Source organism: Uloborus diversus, unplaced genomic scaffold, assembly GCF_026930045.1.
Source record: "Uloborus diversus isolate 005 unplaced genomic scaffold, Udiv.v.3.1 scaffold_12, whole genome shotgun sequence".
In the NCBI taxonomy this organism is placed as follows: Eukaryota; Metazoa; Arthropoda; class Arachnida; order Araneae; family Uloboridae; genus Uloborus; species Uloborus diversus.
The window spans coordinates 5,957,774-5,983,751 of record NW_026557876.1 but is presented as its reverse complement, the minus strand read 5'-3'; the positions used below and the strand labels follow the sequence as shown (position 1 = coordinate 5,983,751).

Below are 25,978 nucleotides of genomic sequence, written 5' to 3'. Positions count from 1 at the left end.
ATTGCAAAATAATGTTTCGGTTTTTCTCATCTCCTGAACTTTGATACTCCGTACTCGCAGTTAATCCAAATTTAGTGATCACTACTCCGGTTGTGGCAACAGCGAAACGCCGCTTAATGCGCTGCTCTTCTCTCTATTCTTCCATCACCAACAACCGTGCATTATATTGAAACGCACGTGTTGTGTATTTAAATAATTTCATTTTTTTGAACATGTAAGTACCAAATACTTCATTTTACATTTAATTAAATCTTATATTTTTAGCGAGTTCCGCACGAGTGCATTTTAATGTATAGCTAGCTGTTTTAAATCATGAAAACTTCTTGCTCATTTTACTGAATTCGGCTTTTGTGTTGTCAAGATTCTTTTACTTTTGCTTGTATTTGTATTGTTTACCTACTTGAGTAATTGATTACCTAATTACGTGACAGATAAAGACCATCATAATTAAATTTTGCCTGTTGCAACTACTGTATTTCTGAAAAATAGTTGTATAATTCTCTACTTGATAGTCTGTCGTGCAGTGTATTTTATTTTATGTTTCGTCGTTATGATGATTAAATTTTTTTCGAATGTTTCAATCGAAGTTTTTGTAGCAAAGAGCTTGAGCAGTGTCAAGTTGGAGCAAAAGATTAGTTAGTCAATAATTATAACAATAAGTGGAACACCATTTTCGTTTCGTCATATCAAAAGTGAATAAATTTTGTGCTTGAACATGAAACTGCCGCCCTTATCCTTTTTTCTTCAAGTTTTGTCAACCAATGTGCCCCGTGCTAGGGATTTCAAATTGTTAGCCAGTAAATTTGCGAAAATTAAAAAAAATTTAGCCAACTACTAATTTGAAGGAATCGGAGAACAAAGAGTAGTTTTAAAAAGTATGAAATACAAACACTTGTATCTCTACATAGTATAAAATGAAGTCCCCAAAAAGCGTCTGTTTGTTTGAACTCGCAAAACTCGAGAACTACCCGGCCGATTTTGCTGAAATTTACTCAATTTGTTCCTTTAAGTCCTGAGAAGGTTTGCAGACCAGTTCGAAAACAATTCGATGAATAGTTCTTTTTTTATTCCAATTTAGGCCCAATTTTCACATAAATTCCCGAATATGGGGGTGAAAAATTACTTTCACGTATTAATATTACATATTGTTCGGAAGGGTAGAATTTTCCACGTTCTACGCTATTTGTTTCAATGCTCTAACTTTATTACAGCGGGAGTTATTTGCGTTTTTAGCTCGAATTTTTTCAAGCTTAGCTGAAATTTAGGCACTACTTTCTTCATTAAATAAATCAATAAAAAGTGAAGGAATTGTCCCACAGCTTTCTTTTTGACATTTTTTTTGGAAAAAGCGACCTTTTTTACTCCAGAATTAACTCGACCTGTGGTCGAAAAAATAAGCTTTTATCTCGAAAGGAAAAAAAGTTACAAGCCTTTTTAAATCAAGTTTCAGAAATCTCGATTCCATTCGAATTGTGAACCATTTTCTTTCGCATTTTAATTCCTTAAACTTATTTTATTTTGTGTTTCCATGGTTACGCATTTTAAATCCATCTTTCTGGATTTCATTTCTTAAAAGTATTTTAATATCTGTCTTCATTGTTTAGAAAGGAAATCATGATGTTTTTTTTTAACTTATTTTTTACACAGATTGTTGAATATAAGTCACTTGACACAATTTTTATTTTCAAGGTAGACCGGGCAAAGCCGGGCAACGCAGCTAGTTTATGTATAAAAGGTTAAGAATGCTCTGTACACTCAAGATAAATTGACACTTGGGGAAGATTTCGATAATTGGGAATCTGGTGATCTTTCTTCATTGGCGTCAACTTTTTGGCTCCAGTGCCTGCTCAAGAGGGTTTTTTGTTACAAATCTAAATGAAGAGAACCGAAACATCTATTCACATAGGGTTTCTATCAAAAAGCAGGGTTACCAAATTAAAATTAATTACGCCAAAAATGAGACGACCGCACCAGATTCCCAATTATCGAAATATCCCCGAAACTTGAATGGCAGGGTTAATTTTTTCGAGGAATTTTTAACAATCCAAAGATGCAATTGAGGATCAAGGGTTTTTTTTTTTCTTCCTGTGAAATTTTTGAAAATTTCCTTTGTGCCACATTTATTATTTTTAATTGAATTTTTAAATGAAGATAAATAGCGGCAAGAGCATAGATAGAGATTTAATTCGATAAGGACCCAATCTAAATATTATGAGTCTTTAAATTTAAGTTTTAAAATATTAAATCCTTATTCACAATGAGTGGTTTCAAATTTGTTTTGGGATCCCCCTTTGCCCCCTCCTTCCCGAAATATGCCCTTTTGGGCGGTGGCAAAATTGAAAAAAAAATCTTGAGCATTCAAAACTTTAAGAAATATTTTAAACTAGCTGCGTTGCCCGACTTTGGACAGTCTACCTCGAAAATAAAAGTTATGTCAAGTAACGCGTGTTCAATAATCACGCTTGAACCAAAAAAAAAAGTCGGTGAAATTTTGCGGCAGACTGCGGAAAACCCCCAAAAAGTAAACATTTTAAATCCCCTGATTACGGGAAATGCCTCAAAACAGAACCTAGAATTTTATTTGTTCATATTCGCGAAAAAAAGGCAACAGATCTTTCTTCTCAATGATTTTCTTCACGCTACAAATTTCAATAAAAGTTGATCAAATCAAGTTGAGATAAAGCACTGAATAATAATTTGAATGGAGGAAAGCCTTCAAAAAATAGGGATTTTAAGACAAAATCTAAGTGTCATAATGAATAGTTTTTAATTGATATCTCCACCAATTATCAGAGGATTATGATAATTAGCCAAACATAAAGATGGGAAAATTACGAATCTACCGATACCTGGTTCGATGGTCAGTTCACTGCCGTTCGGAAGAATTGACTCGGACATAGATACATGGTACGCACACAGACATGCTCAGTTTTTAATTATATAAGCTTTCTGCAAAATGGTGCCTTTTATTTTTTCCCTATATTTTTACCCTCAACTATTGTCAATACATTGTTGTTTGCTGATGACCAATTTATAATTTAGTCAAATAAAGATGGCCTTTAGAAATACCCCTATTTACTATGCAAAAATTGTCAAAATCATGATATGCAAATTCCAGTTTTGAAAACCTGAATGTTCTGGTTTTATATTCTTTCAAGTATCTGAGAACATAGAATCCAAATTAATAAATCTGCAAATTGGAGTGAATTTTTTTCATCCCTTTTCCAAATCATTAGGTGATTAGAATCCTTCATTTTCCTTTCCTTTTTAATAATATATTTAATCAACTTATAAATTGCTTGGAAATTGAAACTTTGAAAAACCAAAAAGTTGAAAATTTTTCTTTTGCTTTGAACATTGATATTTTTTATTTTGCACTGTCACAAGTTCTCTGTGTTTTTCTTTCACTGTGATGTTTCCTTACATTAAAATTTCTTTATGCTTATTAATTTCAAATTTTTAATATAATTCTAATTTTATATGCATGAAATTACTTTTCATGTATACTTTAATTCAGGAACAAATCTGATATACCTCCCTCTTGGCGACTTTTTCCTGTTGGCGCCAAAAAAGCGTCGCCAAGAAAACTATGTATGACGTCGTATGTCATACATCGTTCTTAGCGATGCTTTTTTAGCGCCGACAGGAAAAATTAAAATTATATCATTAATTATTTAATGAAATGAATGCATTAATTTTTTTTTTCATCATTTCTCCGGGATACGAGCCCTCGGTCTCATAGTACTTTCGTAATGAGACCCCTGCCTCGGTCTCATTACGAAAGTACTATGAGACCTCGGGCTCGCCAGTTATCCCTCCGACTGTTAATATACATCACAGTCGGATATAAGTCACAGATCTCCTCCGTTCAGTATACAATAAAGTCACAGATTTTATGTGAAAATAACACCATTTTTGTGCTACAAAAATGCCAACCAGACCAAAATACAAACTACCAGAAACACACTAAAAACACAATAATTCAAAATATGTTCACTTACCTTTTTTACTTTTCTTTTACTTCCTCACGTGAGGCAGTGCACATATGTTCCGCTCTTAGGGAAATTATCCCATTTTTTATTATCATTACTTTACAAAAATATTTAAATATAAAATATATATATAAAAAATCTATTTAGGACTCCGGTACGTCCAAACGTTGGACGACCTGACGAAAAAGAAAAAGAAGATTCCTTCAAAAATTTCAATTAATACATTTGGACAGCATCACAAACCGAACTCATTATTAAAATAGAAAATTCAACTAAATTAACATTAAAAAACAACAAGAAAAAGAATTCTCTAAAATAAAGTTTGAATTGAAACTTTATTTTAGAGTATTCAACTTAAAATCTCCCTAAGAGCGGAACATATGAGCACCTACCTCCTACCACACACACATGCAAAAAGAGACTTCGAGAAACTACTTTCCAGCGTTCAAGTTGCAAAACCAGGGTTGCCAAGTTATCGCCTTATTGGCGATTTTCGTATCGAGCGAAAAATTAAAATCTCGCCAAGAGGGGGGCATATCAGAGGAGAGCCTTTAATTCATTTTAAAATGTCAGCACAGCAGAAAAAATAGGTGTACTACTTCTTGAGGCGAATCTAAATACGAAAAACTTCTTTTTTCCTCCGAGGTTCCCCAGGTTTTCCCCAAAGAATTCCTCTCAAAACCCATCTCTCCAGAGAGCACCAGATTTTTCCAAAATGGGGAAATTTCCCCCAATCTGGCAACACTTTCCCATGTTTTACTTTTAATTACACCTAAAAAAAGTTAGCATTTGTAAAATTTCTTGTAATTTTCTATATTTTTTATTAAAATTATTTTATTCCTTTTTAGAACCAGAAAGTCATGTCAGAAACTATGGAAGTATGTATTGTTTATTTATTATAATATTTAATGCTCAAGCTTTTCATTGTTCCTTATTAAATGCCATAAAGTATCGGAAAGCCATGTAGCTCTGTAACTTACGCACAATTCAGTTGAGTATAGCTGCTGCCATTGTTGTAAATAGCAAGTAAAATATAATCATCTCTTCAATTTTTAAGAATTTTTTTCAGTTACTGAAGAGACTAAGATAGCAGAAATTGAAAATCATTTGAATAAATTAATTTGTAAAGATACTTTTACTCAAAATGGGTTCACATTAGAGACATACCGAGTAGCACTTTGGCCGAGTACCGAGTACTCGGCCTTTAAAAAAATTATGTGAAAATCGCAGTAATGATGATTGCTTCTGAATTGATTACTTTATTGGCATATAATTAAATCCATCAATAATGACCTTCAATAAATAACAAGCACATGTTATATGCAATGCACATTTTTTTTTAAAAAGAAGAGTACTTTCAGGATTTCCCCCCCCCCCCCTTACAGTGGTTTGTTTTCTGATTGGAACTGAATGGGGAAATTTGCTTTTGTTTTGTTGCAAAATAAACCTCAAATCAGGGTTGGCGAAAACCTGGGTTTTTTTAAAAAAAGCCCATGTACCCAGGGTTTTTTGGGTTTTTTTAAATAAAACCCAACTAAAGCTGGGTTTTTTTAAAGACATGTGGGTTCTTTTGTCTTTTTTTAGGGAAAATGTGGGTTACTTGTAGCATATTGTAGCGTAAGTATATGGACAAAGCGCAAAAATTGTCTTGGGGTAAAAAAAGCTGGAGAACTAGTTAAAATTCAGCGATTTCTGAAGAAAAGTATAAAAGATGACAAAACCCAAGAATGGTGAAGCTTTAGATTTTTTAGTTTAAATGATTACCAACAGTGCAACAGTTAAGGCAAAGTTACTTCTCGAGTGATAAAATCTATTGTTCGTTTTTAATTATTACATTTTTTTTTTGCACTTTACTTTATTGTATTTCATTTTGTTATGCAAAACTACTGTAGAACCTCAAGTAGTTTAAATCCCTTTTTACTGAATTCCAGCTTAATCAAGACATTTCTTTGAACTTTATGTTACCCGTTTTTCTATTTTTGTGTAGAGAGTAAGAAATATTAAACTTTTCCATTAGATAATGAAAATACTGTACATCCTATTCTGTTTTCTGTCTGACCGTTTGAGAAACCTGTTAATTTCTAAAAAATATACCTTGTTTATTTGAGATTTGTGACGTGTTGGTTTACAGAAAATAATTCACATGAAAGCCTTTTAGCTAGAGTAGTTTCCTCTGTACAATCTACAAATATTGAGAAAAACAGGCGTGACAGGACTTAGTCAAGATAATTCGAGTTATTTATTGACCAGTCAAAGAAAAAAGTTCAATATATTTATTTAAAATCTTTGAAGTATTTTTTTAATGCGGTCAAGAGTTAAGAAATACTATTAAAGTTTAAAATTCATTTTTTATGTCCATTGTCTGCAGTAAAGAACAAATGAAAAATAAGTTTAAATTGTAAAGGTATTTAAATCAATTTTTTAAAAGACTTCTCAGAAAATTTTAAAAAACCCAAAAGTAGGCTAAATAATGGGTTTTTTTAATTGGATTTTTTCAAAAAAAAACCATTGGGTCCAACCCAATTGGGTCCAGTCTGGCCAACCCTGCCTCGAATTATCCGGCATGCTGGAAAATTCAAATTTCCCGGCATGCCGGACAACCTCGCTTTTTCCCGGCATGCGGGGTAATACGGTAGTAACCCTGCTCTGTGCTGCTGTGCAGCATGATTTAAAAAAAAGAAAAAACATCAATGAAGGCCTACCTAGGACATAATCTTTATACGAGTTTTACTCAAAACTTGAAAATATCCACTTTTATCCCTTTGCTTCTCACTGTCTCATATGGTGTAGCAAAATTTATTTCCTGCTCCTTCTAACTATTTTATATGAAAAAATAGCAGTAAAAGGAAGTAGTAATAAATTGACGTAATACAGTCGAACCTTGGTATCTCGAACCTCCTTATCTCGAAACCCTTGATGTCTCGAAAAAATATTTCCCCCCCGCATTTTCTATAAAAACCCCTATATATTTTCCATAGTTATCTCGAAATTCATTTTTCGAAACCCTTGATATGTCGAAATTTTTGCACAAAAGAAAGTTTCAGTTGTCGTTTTTCTTTGGCAATTTTTGTTGGAAAACCAGTTCCGCGGACCAGTTTTCATCTTTCTTCTTGGAAACTTTGTGATTAGGGGATTGAAGCAAGATAATAGTGTTAGTATGAAAGGGGTGCTGCGTTTTCTCCAGAGTTTAGAATCTTTGTGCATTTCTCTCGAACATGTGGTTCATTTTGAGGAAAGGGGGTTGAGTTTTCGCCAGTCAGTTTTCAAGTGAAAACGGAAAATGCATTCCTCATTTTCGCCATTCTGCCTTTTTAACTCCTACAAAATAGCTGCTGAAAAATTTTTGAATGTGGGGAGCTACTAGTTGAAGATAAGAATTTTTAAATTTTTAGGTGAAAAAACAAGTTGAAATTGTTGTTCATTTCAAAATCTCTTCCTGTGCACTTCCGATAATTATAAAATTTCAAATCTAGTAAATTATTGAAGACTGCTTTATTAATCGTAATTCAAAGTGGTCTCATAGTACATATATAAATGAAATGCATATAGCGTACGTGTGTGTAATTGTGGGAGTTTCTAGTGTAATTTTTTTAAAACCTTGATAACTCAAAAACTTGATATCTCGAATTTTTTTTCCGTCCCGAGAGATTTGAGATATCAAGGTTGTACTGTATTATTTAGTGCTACTAACTTTTTTTTTCCTGATTATTTTCTAATATTAAAATGAGTTAGTATTAGTAGGGTTATTGTAATATGTCATCAAGTTCAAGAAAAATTGAAAAGCGAGAAATACAATAACTTTCATTCAACATACAAAAAAATATATGTTTACCAATTATTTACCGCTGAAATTTGTTTACTACTCGGTTGCTGATGCTGAATACCTATTGAACAGGGTTCGTACGCTCCTTCAAAACTCCTCCAATCCTTCTTCACTTAGGACATTTTTTGAAGGGCCCTTGAAACTCCTTCATTTTGGTTTTAACTCCTTTAAAACTCCTTCTTTTAAAATTCACCATTACATAATCTTCCTCTATGACAGTAACTTAAAATACTTTGATCAACCACTAACGTTCGTCACAAGGGCGATTTTAATGTACTTTCGTGCATTAATTTTTTTCATAACAATGTGACTTACAAATTGACTGTTATAGTTAAGTCATAAAAGTTGAAGGTTAGAAGACTAAAACATTTCATAAGTGAAGTAAAACTTGCTGCTGATTGACTATTTTTTCATGTTTTATAAGTTTTATCATCATTGTTTTTCCCTCCTCCACACTCTCAGCAGCAAAAGTCAGGTTGTGTAATTACAGTAAAACCTGTAAAGTTGACCACCTTTGTAAGTTGACCACCCGTCTATGTTGACCGCTTTTGTCAGGAACGGAATTAGTATATCTTATATAATGAAAGAAAACCTCTGTAACTTGACCACCTCTCTATTTTGACCACCTGTCTATCTTGACCACTAATGAACCCTAAGTTTGGTTTGGAGTATTGTAAAAAACCCTTTGTAAGTTGACCACTTTGTTTATTTTTTAAAATTTTATTCAACAAATTATTTTTGTTATTTTTTTATAGCTTTTCAAGAATATTTTTGATGCCAGACCAGCATTTTACCAACTAATGAAACAGCAGCATAACTAAACCTCCTTTTGAGTTTAACCACATGGGAAAACTACTAAGAACCCTTTTATTCTCCAAACTTGTTTTTCTTTTATTGTTAAACGAAAAAAATTTTATTTTTTGATTAACTATAAATTTTTAGGAACTATTAATATAAAATGAGTAACTTTTCATAAACAATAAGACTTTTTTTTTTTTGATCAATTTACTGAAATTTTAAATTTACATAACATACTATACATCATTCTGGGAAAATAATCTCTAAAAATATTTGAATAACATTTTATATTATTGATTCAAAGTATTGCTAAACAATGAAAGTGAGCTGAACAGAAAGAGTAAGTGTCAATTAGTCAAAAAATGAATGCATGTTACAAGACTTAGAAAAAAAAAAAGAAAACAATAATAATAATAATAATAATAATCATTACCCCCTTTATAAGTTGACCACCTGTCTAAGTTGACCACCAAAGTATTGCACCGCAAGTGGTCAACTTACACAGGTTTCACTGTATTATTTAAATATTTAAAACTACATAAGTAGATGTACTACATTAAGTGATTGTGTTAAAAAAAAACAATCGTTTAGTTAATTGTAGTTATGATATTGAAAAGGGTCATCCACTAGTGATGTCATGCCTTGAGGGAGAGACAGGTTCATGAAATTGTGACAAGGGGAAGAGAGAGGGTGACAAATAGTGACATCACACAGTTGTTATAACAATTTGTTTATAAAAGATATGACATATGACACGAGGAGGAGTAAGGTGAAGTATGACACTTTGTGACGAAGGGGGTCAAACACGTTGAGAAAAGTGAGACATCGTTTAAGGCCCGCCCGTTAGTACTCCTCCAAAATCTCAATTTACTCCTTCGAAACTCCTCCAAAACTCCTTCATTTTATTTCTGGAAATGAGTATGAACCCTGTTCAAGTATTTGGTCATGAGTGCCCATATAGAGGAGCAAGTAGGGCTCAAGCCCCCTTTAGAAACTAGCCCTTTGTTGCATTTAGTATTTTTTATTTGCAAAAATGTAAAAACATTTCTCCTCCAGCCATAATTGAATAAGTTACAGGTTGCCACGCCACAGGGAAAGCACGGGGAATTCAAAAATCAACAAAAAAAACCAGGGAAAATACAGGGAATTTTTTTTCCTTCTTAAATTAAAGTTACGAAAATCAATTCCCAAATGTATAAACTACCAAAAATTAAATAAATAGTAATAATTATAATGAGAATATTAATAAAGTTCAGAAATAAAGTAAAATAAAAAATGTTAATTTTGCTTGAAAGTTTTTTTAAAAAGTAAATATTAAAATAGAATCTTAAATTTCATGATAATTTAGAGTGTATGAAATTAGTCGTCAATAATCATCGTTCTGGATCACTTATACACTTTTAGGTCCATGGTTAAGAGAAGTTTTTTTTTTTTGAATAAAAAGTGGTATTATTTCAGTTATTATGAATTCTTATTTATTTTCCCTTATTTATTTAGAAATTTGTGTTTCGTTTTTTTACCCTGTGGTGAAATTATCAAGATATTAATGTTCTTTTCCAAATAATCAGTGCTCGCTCATTTGTAGTGTTTTATTTTCATACAGGGAAAACACAGGGAATTTTTTTTCCAAAATTGAGTGGCAACCCCGAGTTATTAAAAATGTCAAATTTTAATAGCTCTAATTTCTACTGAAATCTTTCCATGGGTGAAAATGTCTGAGCCCCCCCCCCCCCCAACCCCCTCCTCTTGAAATTTAGCATATGGGTGCCCATGTTTGTGGTCTGCCAAATGCGCAGAATACCAAATACCAACCGAATATTCGATGAATCTCTAATGGATGTAAATATTTTTTTCACCAGGTATCAACTAGTGAGGTGCCTGCATGTCCTGTTACCAATGGAACCATTGAAAATGGGGAATCGCCCTGTTTCGATTCCCATGGCAAATATTGCTTTCGGTGCCAAAAGGAAATGGATGGTCTGACGACCTACCGTCCAGAAGAAATGACTTCAAAAGATTACTATTTCGACTCTTATGCCCACTTTGGAATTCATGAGGTATTACGGGTCATTTTGTTATGTCTAACAGAAAAACTTCGTTCAATCTTACTACTATTATATATGCGAAAGTTTGTCTGTATGGATGTATGGATGTTTGTTACTCTTTCACGCAAAAACTACTGAACGGATTTTGATGAAACTTTACAATAATATAGCTAATACATCAGAATAACACATAGGGTAGTTTTTGTCCCGTTATGGGGCGCAAAACCCCCTTAGGGGAGCAATAAAATACAATTTTCGTATAAATTCTCTAATATGGGGATGAAAAAATACTTGCACATATTTACATTATATGTCCATCGAAAGCTCTGATTTTTCTGCTGAAGATGGCACCTATTCGAAATTTTTAAGTAGAATAAAAAGAGTTATGAGCGTTTTAGTTTCATGTTCGAAGGCTTTCCTAAACTCAATACAGTATTTAGTGTATCATCTCAACTCCCTGTCGATAGCGACAATTGTTGTATTGTTGACTTTCTTTGCTTTTCATGACTGTTCAAGGCTTTTCTCAAGTCAAATCTTGAAGTAAGATTTTTGCACAAGATTGGCAAATAATATATGATTTGGCTGATCATTTTCCATTTAAACGGAACTTTAATGTAATTAATGATTTTTATTATTATTTATGCTGATTGAACACTTACTCATTATTCATTCAACCAGCAGATCGCCAAAATTTTTGCAGAAAGATTTCCGTAGCTGATGCATTTGGCAGTTTTTTTCAACGTCGCTGTCTTTAAAGCCGAAGACTACGTCATAATGTTTCTCAGCTTTTACCATGTAAACAAAATATCGCCAATCAAAGAATCTTTAAAAAACTTTCTTTACTGTGTTAAATAATCCAGCAACTAAATTAAGCAAATCCATAAACAGCACAAAAACTTCCATTAATTTTCCTTTTTGCACAATTTCAAACAATCACAAAATTTTACTACTTATTTTGGAAACATTTCGAATGAAACTCTTTAGCACCATTTTATGGTGACCAAAAGTATCTCAGCACCTGGCGATAATATCTTTGTAACGAAAATTAATATCATATTGTTTTACAAAGTAAGGAAAGGAGGGAGCATCATCGAAGGTATCCCAAAACGATTCCCGCAAATTCGGTAAAATCGCACCAAGGGCCCACAATGATTGAAATTTCCCAAAATAACTAAAGCAAGTATAAGGGGATTACGAGCAACTTCAATAGCAATACAGAAAAGGTTTTAGACTCCATGTAAAAAAAAAGTATCAACAGATTAATCTTTTTAAACATGAGAAGAATAATTTCATGTTTTGGAAATTTGTATATGCTTAAATATAGTGCTTTCGTTTCAAAATCAATACTATTTTGTTCTTTATACTTATTGCTATTTTACTTTTATGGGTGAGGAAGAAACTCTATTTTTAATCACGTCAAAAAGATGTGTTTTAAATTCTTTCACTTAAACCAGAAAACAAAAGCAAGTAACGATTTTTTCTCATAATTATTACTGACCCAGGCAACGCCGGGTATTTTTGCAAGTTAAGTCATAATTGTCGTTTCACAGGCTAATATTTTAAGTTTAATGCACAATTTTAAAGTATAGTTTTGTATGCATTGGTTTTAGCATTTCGTTTGAAATTAAAAATGTATCATGAATGATTAGAATAAAAACTAGGTTAAGCCTTAAGAATTAAAAGCAAGCCTTCAATTGTAATCCAAAACATTCATACAGTGAAGCACCGTTTATATGTTTTTGAAAGAAGTGTATGACACAAAAGTATAATTGGTATAGGTTAATGTGTATTAGACTCTGTAAAGGAGGGACCAATTTGAAAAACGTATAATTGATAAAAACATATAAAAGAGAAATGTATGAATGGTGCTTCACTGTAATTGAAAAAAAATATTTGTTTAAAAAGTGTTATGAACAATGGTTAATGCATTCTATAACTGTAACACATATAGGTGCATCTGATATTTTATTTTTTTACTATTTATAGTTTTTACAGTCTTGAAATTTCTTTTATAACTTAAATGGGGAAACAGAACTAATGATAAATGTATTTTTAAATCATTATTATTAAATTAAATTCTTATGTGTTTTGTCATTAAAAACTTTCCTATTGTTCAGCTACCTCCAAATATTGTTAAATCATGCTAAAATTTTCCCTAAATTTATTTTTCAAAAAAAGGAACCAAATTAAAGGGTGAGAATATCATATTTTGAAATTTTCATCCTTCAAAAGAAAAAAAAAACTCTTATTACTCATTGAATTATACATTCCTTTTCATATCAAGTTATAAGTGATCTTGATAAAGTAGTCCCTCCCCCCCAGGATTTCTTGCATTTTGAAACATTTGTTTCAGGTACAAACTAAATGTCATAGCTAAATTGATGAATACATATTCTAAAAATTGCCATCTTGCTTTCAGGAGAATTGAATAAATATTAGAAATCAAATCTTCAAAAATGCCTTTTTTTCCTGTTGCTCAACACCTTTGAGCACTATAATCCCCCCCCCTCCTAAAAAAAAGAGGAACTTCCACTTTTCAATTTAATATAATTCAGAGGCTTTGGAATAAAATCTAATTTTTGCAGAAGCTGTGAAAATGAGAGTAGACCTGAAATTCAATTTTTAATCAAGTGGCCAGAATATAGTTTTAGTTCAGTTATATAGCCACATTTAATTTTTAGAGCAATGCAGAAAGATAATGTGTGATGGAAAATAGTGGCCTATGAGACGTGTTGCAATGTTTCATTATAAAGAAAAAACATTTTAAAATGTTTTTATAATAGTGTTTTCCCTTCCTATTCATGATTGTACAATAACGCTTAGTTTTCTAATTCTTACCCGTTAATTTATATAATTTTCTGAAGAGTTGAGAAAAATACATTATAAAAAATATTTAAAATTGTTTCTTCCTCCTATATTTGTGATTGTAGAATGGATTAGAAACTGATAATGCTTCGTTTTCTAATTCTTACCCATAATTTGCACAAGTTTCTGAAGAGTTTAGTATTGTGTAAACATAATTTTTTTCCCCCATCTAGGAAATGTTGAAGGATGAAGTGAGAACATTGACGTATCGGAATGCCATGTATCATAACAAGCATTTATTCCGTGGAAAGGTTGTCTTGGATATTGGATGTGGAACTGGCATACTGTGCATGTTTGCAGCTAAAGCTGGTGCTTCCAAAGTCATTGGAGTAAGCTTTTGCCTTATATTTTATCAACAGTTCCAAATAATTTGAGTAAGAATGGCCAAAAAATTAATTATGGTCATATGTATCCACAATAGTCTAGTTATTGCCACGTCAGGCGTGAAACATACATGCCAACTCTCAAACTTTTCACAGGAGACTTCCATTTTTTGCCCATTTCTCTCGGCTTTATCTCCAAGTATCGATTTCTCACTTTTTTCTTCAGATTTTTTATTTCATCATTATTTGACACTGATTTATTGAGGTTTTCATTTGTAAAACACAGGGTTCATACGGGTCATTGAAATCCTGGAAAGTCATGAAAAGAAAATAAGCAAATTTCAGACCTGGAGAAGTCATGGAAAATTGAAATTTTCAATCTAAGTCATGGGAATTTATTTTCAGTCATGGAAAAATGTTCTGGGAAAAAGTAATAGTAGCTAAAAAGAGTATTAGAAATCTTGAGTGATTTAGTATTGCACCATGAAAGCTATTTAATCTGGAAAATTTACTGATCTCAAAAAACATTGCATCCAAGTTCGTTTCCATCACTCCTAAATCTTTATTTTAAAATTTATCAGAGTTTATCTCAATTTGTTGAAGATTTTGGACAATCTTGAGTCATGCGATAAAACAGAAATAGGGGAATTCTAATGCTCAAAAACAGTAGTGCCCAATATATGGCCCGCAAAACTAATCCATGCTACCCACTTGTATGTTCAGTGTCATTATTCAAACATGTTCCGGAATTTCTGAACCTATTAATTAATATGCATTTGAAAATGTACAAATAAGTAAACAAGTACATTTAACTCAAAAGATTTAATTATAATGAAATGTTTTTATTTATTTTTTTTAAATAAATATTTGGCTTAGAAACTTTAATTTACTAAAGAATGGTTTTATTTTAAAGAACAAAAAAAAAAAAAAAAAGGCAACTTTTGAAGCAAATTTATTAAAACTTAGTAACAGGGTTGGGTTTTGGACTGTTCAAAACTGGTTTAGGACAGGACAGGTGGTTTTTACCGTCTAAAACTGTCCAAAAGTGTCTGAAACTGTCCAAAACAATGCTAAAGCTAAAGGGTCATAATCTAATCAATTAGTATTTACAGCAATATTCATGAAGCAAAAATATATTTGTTAATGAGATTTAATTAATGAGTATTTGATAATATTTTTGTCCAAAATGTTCATTTAAAAAATATTTTACTTAAAGAAATTGCCCATAACTATTACATAAAATCTTCCTTATGTAACAGTTGGTAGAGTTATGAAAGGAAATTCACAACACTACCAAGACAATTAATTTCAAATCCATTTATAACTCAAAGGAATATTGTTAAATGTGCAATAATTAGGTGGTTAAAAACATAATAATAATTGTAATGTTTTTTTAAAAATAAGTTTTACATGATGTTTTGACAAAAATTATTTTTTAAATAATAGATTTAAGAACAATAAATCAATGATTAAACTCTCCTGCATATAAATGAAGAATTTAATGTTTATGTGTTTAGATTAAAATCAGCTGCATAAATAAGTTACATATTTATTTATTTTTGAATGTTTACATTGAATAAACATATTAAATTGAATAGTGAAAAAAATAATTTTGACACAATTTTTTCTGTTTTTGATATTTTCTTACAAAATATAGTTTCTCAAAAAATAGTTTTGGACAACTTTCGGATACAAGGGTTTTGAATAGGATGGTAAAAACCTTTCCAACCCTGCTTTTATTTGCACATATGCATAAACATAGGGAAACTAAGTTACTATTATCAAAAAAATAATAATAGTAATAATAAATAATAATAAACTAATGCATACTAATTGAAAATTTAATCAAGAATTCAACTTCAATGTAACTAGATTAAAATCAGCTGCATAAATAAATTGAATGTTCTCCATTGAATAAATGTTTAATATAAAGCATTACTTTGATACATTTTATTTTGTTTTTGGTGTTTTCTCACAGAATATAATTTTTCTAAAAATATAGTTTTGGACACAAGGGTTTTGGACAGGATGGTAAAAACCAGGGTTTTTACCGTGGTTTTTACCATAGTGTCCAAAACCTTGCCAACCCTGCTTAGTAATGATTCATTCAACCTTTTCCCCAATCATTACCATTCTGCCTGTTTATAAAAAAATAGTCGACATTTAAGCATCATTCACTGTAGTTTTACTTAACTTAAACTTATACGATGAAAACAGGTAAGAATTATTCAGTTTTTTTTTGGTGTACACTGATATTTTTTCAATCAGGTAGTGGCATTCAACATAGAAGTTTTGCTAATGCTCATATCCAAAAAAGAAATGGCAAGTTTGATGTTAAATAGTACTATTCTCTTCATGTAACAAGGTCATGAAAATTTTCATGAAGTCATAAAAAAGTCCTGGAAAAGTCATGGAATTTTTTCATCCAAATAGAGTATGAACCCTGAAAATAGCATACTTACCAACTCTACTGTTTTTAACGAGACACTCCCTTTTTTTGCTTCCATCTCCCGATTTCCCTGTTTTTACAATTTTCTCCTGTTTTTGTTTTTTTTTTTTCAGTCAACCATCAAAAAGTTTCTTTCTTCTCAATCAATGGACCCCCCCCCCCCCCCGGTGTCATCCGTTTGGAGGGTGTCACCCAAAGTGGAATTGCAAATTTTCGAAAAAATTTTAAGCTAAAATGCATTTTTATGACTACAAGGTTTGGAACTTTTTCGGTGGGAACCCCCAGACCCCCTTACTCCCACCCCACATCATGGATTGAAAATTATACTCAGGATTAGGTTAATATTGTCAAAACTTAGACCTAGTAATGACTTCTTCTTAAAACCAAAAAACTGAAAGTCATTATTTTCCCCTATGTTTGAGATATGTTTGAAAGAATTAAGGGGCCATCAATTTTGTACAACCCCTTATTTTTTAGACCTGTCAAGGGCTCTGTTCGAATGCGTCTCGGGGAAAGTTTTGGAGAAAGCTTTCCTAGTTTTTGTTTGTCTTTTGTACACTAACCCACTTAAAATTTTGTAATAAAACAAATGTTCTGAAAACTGTATGAATTTCATGTCGTTATAGAACATTAAAACTTTTTTGCATTTGTAGTGCTGGGGGGTTGACACCTCAAATTACTGTCCCAGGCGTCACCCATGCTAGGCAGGGTACTAGGTAGGGTATTATGTATAAAGTCAGGGGTCTGGCCAGAGGATATTTGGATCCGTTAACGGACCCTTCACAAAAATCCGATCAACCAAAACGGACCTTTCACAAAATCCCTATCAAACAAAACGGACCTTTCACAAAATCCCGATCAACCAAAACGGACCCTTCACAAAATTCTGATAAACAAGATCGGATCTTTCGCAAATTGTTTTTTGAAGGAGCAAATCTGAAAGCAAAGTAACGCATATTAAACCGATAATTTTTGGAACCTTTCTTAAAGTCAAATTAGAGGGATCAGCTTATACAAAATCTGCTAATTTTGCAAAGAAAAAAAAATCGGCACTCTTGTGATGCTCCTGCAAGCGATAAATTGCTACTGCCAAATAAATATAATGCTTGTTGTTTGCTTCTTGGAAAGAAATTAACAGCTGGAAATAAGTTTGGTTTCAAATAATTTTGTTTGTTTTATCACAGCTAATTAGCAGCGGTGTTGTTGTAAACTTTTCTGAAAAGGCGTTTGGTAAGCACTTTTTTTTTGCGAAATTATTTTATTTTTCACAAAAATAATTCACTTTTCACAAAATTATTTTATTTTTCACAAAAAACGGACCCTGTGAAAAATCCTGGACAGACCCCTGAAAGTACTCCCCCCCCCCCCACACGCACCCTCTGGAAAACTTTGATATGTTGTACCTAAAGTTATCTAATCATTTCCGATGAGACCTTCTTAAAATTTTCTGAGAGTCCTTTAAAAAGTCCATTTTTAGAAATGAGCATGAACCCTGTAAAAGAAAAATTGTTTTTCTAATCGTGATTAAAGTGCACAGCCATAGCTTCTCTACCTTCCCAAGACCCGATGGCACCAGTGTTCTGTACTGTACAGTGTATTTTGTATTTGTATGCACGTGTGGGAAAAGGCTAAAGTCAACTTCTGCGCATTGCGTGAAGTTGGGCAGCAATCTTTTAGCATCTGTTTCTGGTTTGTCCCTTTTCTGATTATTTCCTGAATTGTACACTGTACAATGCCTATTGAGCTCAAATTCAAAGGTATTTTCGGCATCCCATATTTTTAGCTCCCCCCCCCCCCGAAAAATCTTGTTATTAGTGTGTTTTTTAATTTTTAATTAATGAACACACTATAAGTTTGATTAAGCCTCTGTCATTTGCATACTACAGTCGGCGCTCATTATAACGACCACTCATTATAAAGACCAATCCATTATAACGACCTGTGCTAAAAGTTCCAACTTTGTTAAAATGAACTCTATGTTAATTTGCTTCTGGTATAACGACCGTTCTACATCATCTAATCCAATACAGCGACCGAATTCAGCGAACACTATTCCTGGTGTTTTTTTCCAATGATACCAATATGTAACTTGAAATAACCTTTATTACCGTTTACGGATTGGAAGAAGGTGAAGAATACGAAGTGGGTATCCTTACAGCTTTGCATCTTTCTAACACAGCATGGAATTCAGAAAAGACCATCAGGAATTGCCTCCACCATGGTGATTTTTAAAGCAGAGGAAAAATGCTTAAATGATTTGTCAGGCAATCCAAGATGAAAATTTCGACAAAGAAGATGAAAATTTTCTAAAAAAAACCGGAAATTGGTAGAAGTCTTAAACTTTGACTGTTATACTTGAATCAATTATGATTTAGAATTTGTCAAACACGTGTCTGTCAGAAAATGAAGTACCTCTCGATATTGTGCACAAAAACAAATTAATGTATCATGATCAGATGAAAAAGAAGAAATTGAGACCAAAATTCCCAGTATGAAAAATGTTTCAAATGCTCGAGAGAATTTTAAGTGTTTCTTTTAAAAGCAAGAAAAACACTATTTATCATCTATAACTGAAATAGAAAATTATGTTTTGCAAAAATCACATGTGCTCAAAAGGAAAGCAACTGTTTCTGATTTTATATTCAGAAAATAAATGATTTGTAAGTACTGTAATACAATTTTTCCTATATTTTCTACTTAGAAATATTTTATCATAATATTTTGCACCCATAATTAAAAAAAAATTCCCATGATAAAAAATAATTTGGGCATTTTACTGGAATCTTTAAAAAAGTGTTAATTGTATTGGAACAACGGAACATGCATGTGTATATTTTAAAAAAAATCTCTCTTATAATGACCACTCATTATAAAGACCTTTTTCTCTGGCACGGAGATGGTCGTTATATCGAGCGTCGACTGTATTTTACAAGGAATGTTTAAGAACTGACGTGTTATTAAATTTTTCCTAAATTAGTGTATTTTAAACTAAAATGCTTGATAAGGTTGCTTGATTTTTTTTCATTTAATGAGGTCGGCAAGTATGTATGAAAGGATCTTAAGTATATTAATTAATGACAAAAAAAACACCTATATGATAGGGGGGGAGCTAAGGAATGACTATGTACCAATAAAACTGCGATCTGATAAGAAACACCAATGTCAAGTCATTTAGAAAGGAACCCTTAAAAAACTTAAATGCGTTAGAGAATTGCATTTTTTGGAAAAAATTAAGTTGGTGTTCTTGAAAGACGCTATTCTGAGAATCCATTGACATTGTTCCTGGAATAGTTATTTGTAATACAAGACAAACCAGAGTTGGCCGGATTGGACCCAATTGGGTTGGACCCAATGGGTTTTTTTTGAAAAAACCTATTTAGAAAAACCCATTATTTAGCCCACTTTTGGGTTTTTTTAAATTTTTTGAGAAGTTTTTTAAAAAAGTAATTAATTTAAATACTTTTACAATTTAAACTTTTATTTTATTTGTTCTTCACCACAGAGAATGGACCTAAAAAATGAATTTTGAACTTCAATAGTATTTCTTAACTCTTAACAGCATTAAAAATACTTCAAAGATTTAAAAAATATATATTTAACTTTTATCTTTAACTGGTCAATAAATAACTCAAATTATCTTGACTAAGTCCTGTCACGTATGGTTTTCTCAATATTTGTAGATTGTACAGAGGAAACTACTCTCGCTAAAAGGCTTTCATGTGAATTATTTTCTGCAACCCAACACGTCACAAATTTCGAATTAACAAGTTATATTTTTTTTAGAAATTAACAGGTTTTACAAATGGTCAGACAGAAAACAGAATAGGATGTACAGTATTTTCATTATCTTACAAAAAAGTTTAATATTTCTTAATCTGTACACAGAAATAGAAAAACAGGCAACATAAAATTCAAAGAAATGTCTTGATTAAGCTGGAATTCAGTAAATAAGGATTTAAACTACTTGAGGTTCTACAGTAGTTTTGCATAAAAAAATGAAATACAATAAAGTAAAATGCAAAAAAAAAAATAGTAGTAATTAAAAACGAACAATAGATTTTATCACTCAAGAAGTAATTTTGCCTTAACTGTTGGTAATCATGGAAACTAAAAAATCTGAAACTTCACCATTCTTGGGTTTTGTCGTCTTTCATACTCTTCTTCAGAAAACGCTGAATTTTAACTAGTTTTCCAGCTTTTTTTTACCCCAAGACAATTCTTGTGCTTTGTTCATATACTTACGCTACAATATGCTACAAGTACCCTACATTTTCTCTAAAAAAAAGACAAAAAAACCCACATTTCTTTTAAAAAACCCAGCTTTAATTGGGTTTTATTTAAAAAAACCCAAAAAACCCTGGGTCCATGGGCTTTTTTAAAAAAACCCGGGTTTTTGCCAACCCTGAGACAAACCTGTCCATTACTGGTTGGGTGCCCATAAGTGGTAGTTTACCCTATTTTGAAATCGAAATGGGTTATGGTTTTTACAATCGAAAGGCTATTTTCTTATTCATGCTTCATGGAGTGAAACTTCGGCTTCTCCAATGTACTAACAAACCTGTATTTACCAACTTGTTGATTTGGCTGCATATGCTCTCAAACTGTACTTACATTGCATAATATCAAATTTTGTGAAATTTGGGAGTTAAATAGATACATACATCTGTAGCACTGATGCAATATCATGAGTACACCTGCAAAATTCAGAGTTTAAAAAAAATTGAATATAAAAATTGTGGTAGATTACAGCTCTATATAAACTTCTAAAACTTGAGTGTAGATGATCCTTTTATACATGGGGAAAATCATAAATGAAATACCTTAAATTCAGTATAAAGACTTATCAGTATTCTGCTAACGTTATTTGTTTTCTATTTTATTTAAAGCATCTATTTTCATTAGAGTGCACTATTAGGGCGGTCCAAAATTTCGAAGGTGAAAATTTTTTGAGTCCTACCCTCCCATTTTGTTCCAATGTATTAAAAAAAAATCAGACAAAATTAGAAAACATTTCGATAATATTTAGAGGTAGCTCAACGCAAAATGAAGTTTTCATCATTGCTGAATAAAACGTGTACGACACACGACCATTGACCTCACTAAGGTAAAATACAATTGCTATTTTATATAGAGACTTAACAATAGCCATCATGAAAATACTTTTGTAAATACAAGTAAATACATAAAATCTATTCCTTTAACAGTCGTGATCGAATACATTTTCAACTTGTTGTTGCTTATGTTTGTATTCTTAATTGTTTAGGTTTCACCACTGTTGGAATGGCAGTTTGCACTTATTTTTGAAATGCATATGTCTTTTTACTTCAAAATAACTGAGTATGGCACTCAGTATATACTATAGTGCACTGCACTATCTTTCCCCATCTTTGAGAGGAATTGGTATTTTCTTTTTCAAAATGTTTAATAATCGTCTCTAAAATTCAGGTATGACAGGTGAAAATTGCCACCTGTCATACTATACTCTAGTAGACAGCGTTAATTCTTGGCCACTTTTTCGTTTCTCCATTCTCCTAAAATTAGTCTTACCAGTAAAACAATTCAGTTACTGGATCCAGTTCAGCCTTGTCAGGATGGTAGTAAAACCCCTCCTAACAGACACCCCTCTTATGCGGACAATTTTTAATTCCTCAGTTCCAATGCAAATAACATTATTAAACCCAAGGGCATCCATATGGGGGGGGGGCAAGGGGGGCTCAAGCCCCCCTTTGAAATTAGAATTTCTTTGCTTTTAATACTTTTTTCCTTGCAAAAATGTAAAAACATTTCTTCTCCAGCCATTAATGAATAAGTTATTAAAAATGTCAAATTTTAATGACTCTAATCTGTCCTGAAATCAGTTTCTACGGGGAAAATATATAGCTAAACCACAGGGAAAATATTTGAGCCCCCCCCCCCCCCTTGCTACTTTGCATATGGGCGCCGCGCCCATGATTAAACCCATGTCCTGCGAACACCTCTATTGCGGACAAAAAAAATTGTCCCGTTAGTGTCCGCATTAGAAGGATTTTACTGTAGTTTCCAATTAATGAGGTTCTGCCATACTTGTTGCTAGAAAAGTACAAAATATTGCATATGTTGATTTATTTGTTTTTCTTTTTTAGATTGAATGTTCTGGAATTGTAGAACATGCAGAGAAAATAACAAGAGAAAATCATCTAGATGATAGTAATTATATTTATGCTCTTTTTTGTTAACATTGTATTGTAACTAATAATAGCATTTTAAGATAAATTGTATGTCTACATCAGGGTGTCCCAGAAAAAACAAAGTTTCAAAAGTTGAAAGTCACACTCTCCAAAAAGTTTCCTATGGTGGACATTAAATCACTTTGGTAAAATTTTATAACTCTATGAAAATATTTTGGGGTCCCCCCAAGGGCGTTGAATTTTGCCAAAATGTCTGGAATTTAGCAAAATTTCACTAGAACAAGGTTTTACGTCCACTAACCTCCCTTACATCATTTTAAAATGTAACCATTTATACATATACTTAATGCCTTAGTTGCAATCAATTAATTTTTTTAAAAAAAGGGCACCTACTATTTTAACCATAACCATAACACTGTTAACTAATAGAGCTTTTTTTTTTCTCTGTGGATTCTATGCTGAGGACATCAACTGCTGGAGATAAAATAAAGAATACATGACTCTGATTTAAATTTCTGAATAACATCTATCAGAACTAGGAAAAATGATTATGTATGGCTCATTTAATCTGGAAATTAGGAAATTTTTTTCATTTTAGTAGAGGAGTAGTTAAGCGGAAATGTTTGTAATGAGTAAGGGGGTAGATCACTTTAAAAGGACCATTAATCTTCATTGGGGACTAATTAGCTGACTATGATCAGCCTAGGCTGGACCCTGAACCTGTTGCTGGTCCAGTTAAAAAAAATATCCTATATGAAACAATTTTGATTTTTGGCACCCGATTTGTGGAAAATGCCGAAGTACTTGTGGCAGAACAGTTTTGGTCAAATGATTTTACGTAGCAGAACATCGTAAAGTATTCTGCTTTGGGGTGGACCACTGTTAATTTTGAGCCCTGTCTCCCTTCCTTGTTGTATTGGGGGTCAAAAATAGACTTGTTAATTGAAAAAATGATACCTTATAATTTCCATAAAGAGTCGAAACTAATTTAAATAGAATTTAATAGTACTTGATACTTACCCTTCCTGTGTTTTAGAATTTCAAATATGTAAAGAAATTTAATCTGAAAGATTTGTTTTAAATTCGACAAAATGGTGACAGATACAAATACTGATCTTTTTTTTTCCCTCGAATATCCACAGGTACCAACATTAGTTGAAGTGATGATTCAAATTATTAGTCAGAGAGTAATTTAGAGTTAGTAAATGTAATTGCATACTGACTTCCTAGCAGTCTTACTTTCGCTTGTGTTTTTAAGACTAAATTTATTTTGTAGTTAGCAAATCATAAATATACTAGCCAAAATCTGATTGGGTAATGCTGGCGCTCTGATGTCACTAACAGTGAAACTTGTACCATAACATGCAAGACAGTATTATTTCATTGTTGGATTACCTAAAATTTAGTTTTTTATTTTTTATTTTTTAATATTTTGATACTAGTTTTTAGCAATGTTTGACAAGCAAGGACGTACTTTTTTTGTTTTTTAAAAGGCTGAACTAGATTCAATAACTGAACTGTTGCTTGTTGTAATATTAGTCTGTGAGTCGGACATTGAGAAGAGAACTTGACGGAAAACACTATACTCAACTGTGGGAAGTAAATAATTGTGTGATAAAAAGTACCTAACATTTTCTTAACTTAATTTTACATGCTATCTGAAAAGACAGGAAATCTAATGTGTTAGCATTTTAAAAATTGGTTTTAAAAGTTTTCATTGTTTAGTAGAGCAAAGAAGAAAATATAATGTTGAAAGTTACAAAACATTTTGTAAACTCTCAAACGATATTGAATCTTTGCTTTCCAATTCTGTTAACGAAACAACAATACGGCAATATTTTAAGACCTTTGTGCAAATAAAATGTACCTCATGTTTGACGACTGTATTTGGAAATAATTAAAACAAAAATTAACGAAATAATTCATTTCGTTTTTCGAGTATTTAAACTTCAAAATCTTTCATTTTTTTAGTGTGTATGCCGGTTTCTGGAATTAAATGTTCTTTGAAGGAATGAATAAGTGCGGGCACTATTGTGCATGGTACTAAGACTTTTGAAATGTAAGGTGCATAGCGTTGTCTCGAATTTATGTCATCAGTGTTAGGAAATTGTTTACACAGTGGACGCCGCTTTATGAATGAGTTGATTTGAACAGTTTTGATTCCATTCAATACAGATGGATTTTATTCTGATTTTGACAATATGATTCATTGGGGCAATTGATTTCAGTAACCACTGATTTAATTAACTGGCGTTGACTGTATTGTATAATATTGCACACTTGCTAAAATTCCATTGAATGTTTGGCATAAAAAAAATGTTCCATGATGTTTTGTTATCCCTGTCTTACGATTTGTGATGAAAAAAAAGTCTGAGAACATTGGTTTAAAAATGTGTGCTTTATTTTTTCTGAATTAAATTTATTTATTTTATTTTATTTTGTTTTTTTTTTTTTTTTTTTTCGTTTACAAACTCAGTTCATGATGATTAGCACAGACCTGTCCTGATTTTCTGATGCGAGCATTTTTCTGAGCAACTGAGATTTCAGTGTGTGGATCCACCCTTTCTTTTCTCATACACAGGAGTTTTAAATATTTCTGCACGCAATTAGAACCCAGCATGCTGCTTATTTGTGTGTTGGGTGTCGGAAACGTGCTACAAGAAAGTAGTCTGTAGATAGGTAAAGGTAACAAATTTTTTGTTTCCGAATCTGCAGGAACAACAATTTTTTTAGGGTTTTCTGAGAATATTCAAACATAAAAAGAAACTAATGAACATTAGGGTGGTTCAAAAATACATATGTAAAAAAAAATTTTCTCCTAGATAACAGGACACCCCTCAATATTTTGAGACTTGTGGATAGTAATATACTGGAAGAATTTTAGCTTCCTATTTCAAGTGAAAGAGGGTGCTCAACCCCCTCCCCCAAACTTCAATAGTATGGGGAGGGGGATTAAAAAATACATTGAGCTGAAAAAACACAATGCTACATATTATAATATGCACTATTAATGTTCATATAGTACTTTCCAATAAAATAATTATTTACAGAAAAACAGCTGGGGAAATTAAATGTTTCTCAATTTGTGGTATTTTCTATGCTACAGCTAATGTTAAATTGAGTGGTCATTGAGCACTCTCGTAAAATTTGAGTCAGAAGCTAAAACTTTTACAGCATAATACTAATAGTAAGTCTAAAAAAATAGGGGGTGTCCTGGAGTCTAGCTAAAAAAAAGTTTTTTTGAACCACCCTAATGAGCCTACTGCTTCTGGCCAACTGTCCTGGTAATTACCAGACCAACTAACAGAAAAAAGGATATTACAAACCTGGTAAATTTCTACTGAATATCTGGTATCCTGTCTTATCAAATTCACATTAGTTTTATCCGTACTTTGAAATTGAGTGTTCTGTGATGTTTTCTTATCCCTGTCTGATGACTTGTGATGAAAATAATGTCCGAGAACACACAAGTTCATAAAAGTGTGCTTTTGTTTTACTGAATTAAATTTTTTTTGT

General features: G+C 31.9%; 1 protein-coding gene across 1 annotated transcript in view; it reads left to right on the top strand.

Annotated features, from left to right (window-relative positions):
- Positions 1–94: 94 nt before the first annotated feature.
- Positions 95–25,978, top strand: part of LOC129232478 (protein arginine N-methyltransferase 1-like) — a 51,691-nt gene continuing 25,807 nt past the window's right edge. Inside the window, exons 1-5 of the mRNA XM_054866624.1 lie at positions 95–214; positions 4,841–4,870; positions 10,473–10,670; positions 13,697–13,852; positions 22,418–22,481. Of these exons, the coding sequence (XP_054722599.1) occupies positions 4,853–4,870; positions 10,473–10,670; positions 13,697–13,852; positions 22,418–22,481 (436 nt within the window). The 5' untranslated portion in view covers positions 95–214; positions 4,841–4,852. The remainder of the gene's footprint in view (positions 215–4,840; positions 4,871–10,472; positions 10,671–13,696; positions 13,853–22,417; positions 22,482–25,978) is intronic.